The 8,736-nt window shown below is 36.9% G+C and overlaps 3 protein-coding genes across 3 annotated transcripts; all 3 read right to left on the reverse strand.

The window, feature by feature from the left end:
* Nucleotides 1-101: 101 nt before the first annotated feature.
* Nucleotides 102-3,557, reverse strand: LOC122294085 (G2/mitotic-specific cyclin S13-7-like). The gene is made up of 9 exons (XM_043102542.1): nt 3,240-3,557; nt 2,290-2,410; nt 2,150-2,204; nt 1,823-2,056; nt 1,618-1,743; nt 1,239-1,487; nt 977-1,138; nt 698-879; nt 102-413 (listed from the first exon to the last, which is right to left on the reverse strand). The coding sequence occupies exons 1-9, from the start codon at nt 3,274-3,276 to the stop codon at nt 269-271; spliced, it is 1,311 nt and encodes a 436-aa protein (XP_042958476.1). The 5' UTR covers nt 3,277-3,557; the 3' UTR covers nt 102-268.
* An 816-nt stretch (nt 3,558-4,373) lies between these two features.
* Nucleotides 4,374-5,075, reverse strand: LOC122294086 (histone H3.2). Its single transcript, XM_043102543.1, has one exon. It carries the CDS (start codon nt 4,986-4,988, stop codon nt 4,578-4,580), a length of 411 nt encoding a protein of 136 aa, XP_042958477.1. The 5' UTR covers nt 4,989-5,075; the 3' UTR covers nt 4,374-4,577.
* Nucleotides 5,076-6,460: 1,385 nt separating this feature from the next.
* Nucleotides 6,461-7,286, reverse strand: LOC122293812. Its single transcript, XM_043102271.1, has 2 exons — nt 7,187-7,286; nt 6,461-6,786 (listed from the first exon to the last, which is right to left on the reverse strand). The coding sequence occupies exons 1-2, from the start codon at nt 7,284-7,286 to the stop codon at nt 6,461-6,463; spliced, it is 426 nt and encodes a 141-aa protein (XP_042958205.1).
* Nucleotides 7,287-8,736: the final 1,450 nt, after the last annotated feature.

Genomic DNA, 8,736 nt, shown 5'->3' on the forward strand with positions numbered 1-8,736 from the left:
AGGGAATTTGTCTGTGTTCCTACCAGTTCATCATGGTAATTCCAGCTTTGAATCTGAGCACCCTAATCAATCCACTCAAACAAAAACAGAACACAAAGAAAGAATGAAAATGACGGGAAGTTAGACTTAAATGCATTACAGGGGGAGTCCACGATCATCGAACACTATAAAAAAGAACTGAGATCTTCTAACACAAAATCCCACTAGAAGTAGTAGATTTGGCTACAACAAGTAACCAAGTTACAAAATACAAGATGATAATATATCCTCACAACAATGTGTTCAGTAGACTTTTGGGGGGAGTGCAAAGAGCAACGAAACCCCTGTCCGAACTTGAGTATTTCCTGTATACCTCCTTGAGCTTACTTTCTGCAGCAGTTGTGTGAAAGCCAACCAAGAGTTTGGCACAATCCCTGTCACAAAACACAAGACACCCACTGAAATCTGTATTTGTTGATTATTTTCCCTTTTTCCTGGCATGCGCTCAAATTAGTCTTTCAAGAAACACCAAGACAATGTATATACAGGTTGCATAGGCACTGCAATGACTTCTTAACTGTAATATTCCACACCATGATTTATACATGGAGACATGACTCATCTCCAGACAGGCATGCACAATAGCAAGCTTCTGTTAACCATATGCGCACTTATTCTACAGCCTGCAGATAAGAATTACAAAGAAAAGAGAACTTACGTTATCTGCTCAGCAGAGTAGCCTGAGTAGTGCTTCAAAGTTTCATTCCAAAAAGGATTCTTGTTGAGAGTGCAACGTGCAGCATAGACAGCTGCAGCTGCAATCATTGATGGGCAATACAAAATGGTTGTTGGATAATGCATGAGACCCAATTCAGCCAGAAAAAAGACCATATTCTCCATCTACATCAATAGAAAAACATCAGCAATTAGTCAGCCACTCAACCAGACTTAACGGGAATTCACGAAATTGCAAAAAAATAAAAACAAAATACAGTACCTCCTGATCAGGTGCAATAGAAGCTTTGATGTAACGAACCAGAAAAACATACGGTGTAGGAACTGTCAAATACCACTCCAAATTCTCCAAAATTGATTTCTCCATGACAAGTATCTGATTACTTGTATAAGAATAGTCTGATATGCAAACCAGGTTATAAACCTGCAAATTCCAAAACTACCTATCAGAGTGAAGTTTTACAACATGAGTAGTAGGAAGAACAGAAAATTCCAACATATTACGAGAGAATACTGCTAGCTACCAGTAGACTGTAACTTTCTTCGTACTTGCAGGCTAAGACCATGGAACTTATGCCAACTAATTGAAGTTCTCTCCTTGATACAATCTTCATGGAAAGGTACCGGTCAATTAAATTTATGGTGAGGTAGAGGGTTTCAGGCATGAGTTCAAATCTTCTATGAACCTCAATCAGCCAGTCAATGAGAATAGCCCGCATCTTGACATTGATTTCAGGCTGTGAGTCCATGTAATCATGCACTTGACTGTCATCCTAGATTAAAAACAAAAAAAACCTTCAAATCATTATTAGAGAGAGAGAGAGAGAGAGAGAGAGAGAGAGAGAGAGAGAGAGAGAGCATGAAATCAAAAGGAGGTGATGATTTCATTAGTAGAAAAAGTACTTCTGTGAGCTTGTAAAACTTGTAGATGTCATCTACATATTCTACTGCTGCCAAATCATTATTTACATCTCCTGCATCGATATTCACAATCAGACTTTCCGGCTTAAGCACAACTCCACAAGCAGCCTGAGGGAAATTAAGAATGGTACATTATTAAAACAAGCCAAGAAAATTTCAAACATGCTAGGACAAACGGCCAATCTACCTTGCTTCGAGCAGTGAGGATTGCAGTAAGAGTCTTGATTTCCTTCCTTGAGGACCTTTCTCTTGTCTTTCTTCCATTGAGAGGTTTAACCTTTTCATCTTCATCGAAACTAACCACAGCTTTAGTCTCGGGTTTAGGCCTATCAATTGCATGCTTTTGAGCTTCCTCAACCTTTTTAGGGCCGCTCTTTCTTTGAATAGCTACCTTATCATCCATAACTGGTACAACTGGGTTCTGCAATAATACATGATTCAGTGCATCGAGTATGTGCATTTCCAGTTTAAAGTATTCATTCATAGTGAAATGAGAGTTGCCAAGGTCCACTACCTTCTTCTTCTCAGCTTCGGCTTGTGCATTTTTCAATAGTTGTGCGTGGAAACCCCTGCAAGGGCCAAAACTCCCAATGTGAGTGTGTTTGTGTGGGTGGGTTTTTTTTTTGTTTTTGTTGGGGGGGGAGGGAGAGATACCTTGTAATGGGGCGCGAAATTTGCTTGCCATCTGCAATAGGAAACACCTCTAGATTACCAATGTCTCCAAGAACTCTCCGATTCCTTCTTTGTCCTTGCTCATTATTCACCTTACCTCCCCCTAACAAACAAGAAAATCTTGGATTTCAACTGGATGCATTGGAGATGTGCAAACAAGATAAAAAAAAAAATAAGAGGCCCCAGAAAACGTGAAGTGTGAAACAAGTAGATTGAAACAATAGGAACTTGGAAATCAAATCCCGAAATGTATTTACACAAAGCAAAGGAACTGTGAAGTTTTTCTATACAGACAGAGCCCACACAACCAATCCAAGTTGATCCACAAATATCATGGAATAAATGAATAGAGAAGTACCCATAAAACCATTCCATCCGGATTTCAATAATATAATTAAAGAAGTGGAAGATCCTCATGCAAATTAATCACCCTACCCAGATGATCAGAACTAGTTGAGACGGATATATTAGAAGGACCCAAAACCCAGAAAATATCATCAACTGATGCGAACCGCAGTTCCAAGTCTGCATAAATCATCGTCACCCATGAACTTGAAGAAACAAACAACATGAAAGAAGTACGAAAAAGATACTCTTGCTCCAGTTACCCAGTATTTAAAGGACGTTTTAGACGCCTTATTAAATCCAGATGAAAATCACACAAATGTTTATAAAAATGATCATCCAGAAAAACCAAATCTATGTTACTCAAAAATTACACAATCAACCAAGTAAACCCACATAACTTTATAAAGAAGTGATTTATAAGAGCGAGACCCATTTCAATATTGAATAAATTGAAGAAAGAAAATTCGAAGCTATTGGGTCCAAACAAAGACCAATCAAGAAAACCAACATGATTTTCATAGAAGAAATGAGTAGAACTTGCCCAAAAAGGAAATCGGTTTTTAAATTAAAGGCAATGGCAAAACCTCTGGGTTTCGGCGGAAGATCGGCTCTAGCTTCCATCGCTTCTTGGTGATTTCGTCTGAAAAATTGATCTGGGTTTGCTCTTTCTCTGTATTGCTGGTTAGTGCATAGTTGCTTGCTTTCTCATAGGCCTGATAAGGAAGCCGCCGAATCGACGCAATAAACCCCAACGGTCATATTCTCTTTAATTTGAAAGCTGACCGTTGGATTTTCTAAGATGATCCCACGGCGCAGAAGATCATCCAAGGGATTAGGGTTACGAGAAGAATCTCAAATACACAAATTTTATTGTACAGGTCTCAAATTATACAATTTATAGCTTTGAATTTAGCTAATAATAAGCCCCCAAGGGTTAAAAAAAAAAAATCATTTATTTTCATGGAATTTACTTTTTTTTCAAAATGCCTGCTGAAGACCTAAAATTTATAGCTAGCATTATTTCATAAAAATTCATGATCCAGTAGATAGTCATAATTAATACAGTCCTTGGAAAAACACTCCTTCAAGATTTGAAGATATCATAAAGTTGGTTTTTGAATTTACTTTCACACTAAATTATTAGCCTTTTTGTGCTTTTGCCATCAACAACTTCAACAACGCATTATGTGAAAATAATCAACAATTAAAAAAAAAAAAAAAAAAAAAGAAACTACAAATATAGTTTAAAATATATAAAATCCTTAATTTTTCATCTTATTTCTAAGTTCTAACCACCTACCAACACTATTACCTTTGACGATAATTAGCCAAAATATTATTAAGTTTTGTGAATCTTCCTGAAACTTGGAATATTAGGCTAAAAAAAACAAACTCTACGATCAAACGCACAATGAACCCATGAACACCTAAATCAAAAGCAGCAAGAAATCCGATATTTCTTTCTAGACAAACACCAAAGTCCCCAAAAATAAAAATAAAAAAATAAATAAAATCTACCAAAATCTTGAATATTTATTTTGTACTCTTAAATATTTTTTTTTTCAAGTATTGGTCTCTAGTACTTGTAACGTTGGAAGAAGTAATCGATTTCTTGTACTTTCAGCGGCGAGAAAAAATTCAGAGAGCTTTTCAGAGCTAAACAGCCGAAATATAAACAAGATTAGGTGTAAAGATTCAGAAAACAGAAAGCGCAACAATTTGCTTGATCACAAATATAAATTACTTGAATTAGCACTAGATTGATCAATACAAACACGTAGAGAGCTAAACAAACAAACCAACGGAATTCATCAAAAGGCGGAAAGATTTCTAATTAGGCATTAGAAATCCGCAGATTTACATATCTAGATAAGAGAAACAGATACCCAGATTTAAAACATCTTAAAATGCAAGTAATTTCTCTACGCCCTCTCGCCCCTAATCCTACGAGCAAGCTGAATATCCTTGGGCATGATAGTGACCCTCTTGGCATGAATAGCGCACAGGTTGGTGTCCTCGAATAGCCCAACTAGGTAAGCCTCGGCCGCTTCCTGTAGAGCCGAAACGGCACTGCTCTGGAAGCGGAGATCGGTCTTAAAGTCCTGGGCAATTTCTCTCACCAACCTCTGGAATGGAAGTTTCCGGATAAGAAGCTCCGTGCTCTTCTGGTACTTCCTGATCTCCCTCAGTGCCACCGTCCCGGGCCTGAACCTGTGTGGCTTCTTCACTCCTCCGGTAGCCGGAGCCGACTTCCGAGCGGCCTTGGTCGCCAGCTGCTTCCTCGGAGCCTTCCCTCCGGTAGACTTGCGAGCAGTCTGCTTGGTACGGGCCATTTCGATATGGTATGAGTTCTGATGGATTGGTTGTTTTTTCTCGAGAAAGTGCAGAAAATCTGAGTGGTGGATGGAATGGTGTGGTTTCAGGGAGTATTTATAATGTGAAACGGAGGAGGGAAACTGACGCGGGAGTTAACTTGTAAAATTTTTGTGAGCTTCTTGAAATTTTTGGAGGAGTGAGTATAGACCGTTGATAAGAGGGGTTAATCGACGGTCCTAGATCTCCTAAAGAGCATGACGCGGATCACGATCTGTGGCAGTGCGCAACTACCCAATACGCTTTATTTTTTAAAAGTTTCGGTGAGATCTAAAGATGGATGGGGTGTTTCAACTTTCATAGTTACCTCAAATTTGACCAGAAAATTTTCAGCATTTCTGTTTGAAATCTAAAAATTTAATTTTATTGAGTATTATTCATTATAAAATATTTATCCTTCTTATTTTTAACGCCTATGTGTTTTTTATTACTCTAATTCCAAAGTTGTAGCAAAATTCCAAAAAATCCTAATTCATTCTTTTATCAAATTTATTTTTTAATAAAAAAAATCACTGAGACATTATTTGGTTACATAGATGAGATGAAATAAAAATTGAAAGTTGAATAAAATATTATTATATATAATTTTTTAACATTATTTTTATTTTAAGATTTGAAAAAATTGAATTGTTTATTGTATTTTTTATGAAAGTTTGAAAAGGTTATAATGATTAAATGAGATGATTTATACAACTAAATAAGGCATAAACCTTTAAGAGAGAATGTGTTATGCAATCCTATTGGTATATTTTATTTTTTGAAAAGAATAAATAAACTTGCTCTAAGATGAATTGAAATAAGGGTGGTAATATATGACATAACTTGTGAACTCAATATAAACACGACGCGAAACTAACAAATTTGGATTTGATGTTCAAGTCAAACGGGTTCACCCGTTAAGACAATATTTATAAATGGATTAATAACATGTCAATATGCTTAATACGAAATCAACATGTTTGAAATTTATTTCAAAATTAAAATTTTATTATTGTTAAATTTTTATATTGGTATTTCTCAAAATGTTTATATTTTTATTGTTTTTATTTTTTGAATTGTAATTTTCGATATATGCTTATATTTGTTATTGCATAGTTTGTAATATTGGTTTTATTATATGTTAAAATTTGAAAAAATATTTATATATATATATATATTTTTAAGGCATTGTGATTATTAATAAATATAGATTTTAGCTTTTATGTTAAATTATATTAATCATGTCAAATGATTTATGCGTTTTTTTTTTTTAATAATAAGAAACTTCATTCAAAAAATCAAATATTATATTTACAAATGAGAATGATCAAGCAAAATATTGAGATAGATAAGAAGGAATAGATCCCATACATATCTCCAAATCTGAAACTGACCATGCATGCTTCGCGAGATAGTGAGCAACTTGATTACCACCTCTAAGCACATGTTAACCTTAATAGTCTTCAAAATGGCTGAGCAGACTTCTAACTTCCTTCAATAGGTTACCTTGAATTGATAATGAATCTTCATTAGTAGATAAGGCTTTCAGCATGAGTAAACTATCACTCTCAAGCACAATTTTGGAAAGCCCCAAATGTAAACTAAATTGAAGGCCTCGTAACATGGCTAGTAATTCAACTAACTCTGGTTCATTAAGCTCATGCTCAGCTTTACTCACAGTGACAAGTACTTTTCCTTTCTCATTCGTAAGCACAACACCCACCCCAACTTTTCGAAGATCAAAAAATAAAGCAACATTGACATTAAGCTTGCAAAAACCTGGTGGAGGACCATGTCAACAGTCCACTTTCTGCAGAGAATAGCTTGGTTCTATATTTGTTGGGGGAACAGGCTTTTGCAAGCTAATTGCATAATTTGTAGTATGCAAAGGGTTCAGTAGGGAATGCTCAATAGTCCACTTGTTATGCCTATACTAGAATGACCATGTAATTAAGGTCCCCTCTGTGTAACAAAGACACAATTGCATCAGTAACTATACTAAGTGCTGGTAGATCTGGTAAAACAGGCAATAGGTTCAACCATGCATCTGCCTAGAAAGTGGGTGGTAGTCCAACGTGCAATCTCATGCTTCTAGCACACTCATTAATGGTTCTATTTATACGCTCAGCAACTCTATTTTGCTGTGGTGTCCCAGGAATGGTCTTCTCCATTCTAATACCCAGAGTTGCACAATACTTCTTGAACCCACCATTGACATACTCACCACCATTGTCAAACCTCAAACATTTCAGTTTCAAGCTTGTCTTAGTCTCAACCATGGCTTTCCAAATTTTGAACACATTAAATACATCAGATTTATGCTTCAAAAAATAAACACATACATTCCTACTATGGTCATCAATGAACGTAACATAGTAGCGAGAACCTCCAAGAGATGCCACTGGGGAAGGACCCCACACATCTGTGTGCAGAAGATCCAGTCTTCCTGTCTTAGGCGTCCTGCCACTTTTGCAAGAAGCTGACCTTCTTTTGTTTTCCCATAACACAACTCTCACACATATTGAGATCAACTGACTTCAGTTCTGGTAGCTTGCCTCTAGACAGAAGTTCTTTTATACCCTTATGACTCATATGGCCAAACCTGCAATGCCACAAATCTGTTGTGCTCTCTGTAACGGTAGTAGTAATAGTGTCAATCAAACCAGTAGTCATATATAGTGTACCAGTTTTCTTACCTCGAGCCAGTACCAATGCCCCTTTTGTGACCTTCCAGGTGCTATCTGAGAATACCACTAAATGACCACACTCATCGAGCTGCTCAATAGAAATGAGGTTTTTCTTCAACTCAGGAATGTGCCTGACCTTTTGCAAGGTCCATTTGTTCTTGCCAGGGAGTGCAATATCAATGTCTCTCATCCCCACTACGTTCAAAGTCTCTCCATCAGACAAATACACTTTCCCAAAATCACCTGCAACATAGTTCCGCATTAGCTCCCGGTGGGAAGATGTATAGAAGGAAGCCCCTGAATCTAGTATCCAGTGATCAACTGGACTATGAACTGCAAGCAATAGTGCATCCTGTACTTCTTCAGTTACCACATTAGCACTATCATTTTCTGTCTTCTTAGGGTTTTTGCAGTTCTTCTTTATGTGGCCAGCTTTGCCACAATTCCAGCAAGCTGCCTGTTGACCAGGCATCGACTTGCTCTTGCCCCTGTATTTTGATTTTGATCTTCCTCTGTTTGAGTTCCTATCGTGTGATCTCCCTCAAGAGTTAACATTTAGAGCTGAACTCAAACCCGAGGTTTCGCCTGAATCTTTCCTGCGCACCTCATCAGCCAAAATCAAATCACGAATATCATCATATTTCAATTTAGATTTACCAGTAGAATTACTAACAGCCATTCTCATGGCTTCCCAACTATTTGGCAATGAAGTCAATAGTATCAGTGCACGTATCTCATCATCAAATTCAATTTCAACAGACGACAATTGATTTGTGATAGTATTAAAATCATTCAGATGTTGTGCAATAGACGTACCATCTGCTATTTTCAAATTGAATAACTTTTTCATCAAATGTACCTTGTTATTCGCTGACGACTTTTCATACATACTTGACAAAGCCGCCATGAGATCCGCAGTCGTCTTCTCCTTGATGACGTTGTGTGCAACGGATCTCAACAGGGTTAATTGAATGTCCACCAGAACCTGTCAATCCAATAGGTTCCAATTAGCATCATCCATCTTTTCCGGTTGCTTTCCCAA

The sequence above is a fragment of the Carya illinoinensis genome, chromosome 14 (genome assembly GCF_018687715.1).
Source record: "Carya illinoinensis cultivar Pawnee chromosome 14, C.illinoinensisPawnee_v1, whole genome shotgun sequence".
NCBI lineage: Eukaryota > Viridiplantae > Streptophyta > Magnoliopsida > Fagales > Juglandaceae > Carya > Carya illinoinensis.

Excerpts from the sequence above, each read along its gene's own strand:
- LOC122294085 (XM_043102542.1), bottom strand. The coding sequence starts at position 3,276 with ATGGAAGCTAGAGCCGATCTTCCGCCGAAACCCAGAG. Across the intron at positions 2,205-2,289 it reads ATTTCGCGCCCCATTACAAG|GGGTTTCCACGCACAACTAT; the intron begins GTATCTCTCCCT and ends TGGCCCTTGCAG. Across the intron at positions 1,488-1,617 it reads AGTTTTACAAGCTCACAGAA|GATGACAGTCAAGTGCATGA; the intron begins GTACTTTTTCTA and ends TTTTTAATCTAG.
- LOC122294086 (XM_043102543.1), bottom strand. The coding sequence starts at position 4,988 with ATGGCCCGTACCAAGCAGACTGCTCGCAAGTCTACCGGAGGGAAGGCT.
- LOC122293812 (XM_043102271.1), bottom strand. The coding sequence starts at position 7,286 with ATGGTTGAGACTAAGACAAGCTTGAAACTGAAATGTTTGAGGTTTGAC. Across the intron at positions 6,787-7,186 it reads GAAGTATTGTGCAACTCTGG|GTTTTTGCAAGCTTAATGTC; the intron begins GTATTAGAATGG and ends GTCCTCCACCAG.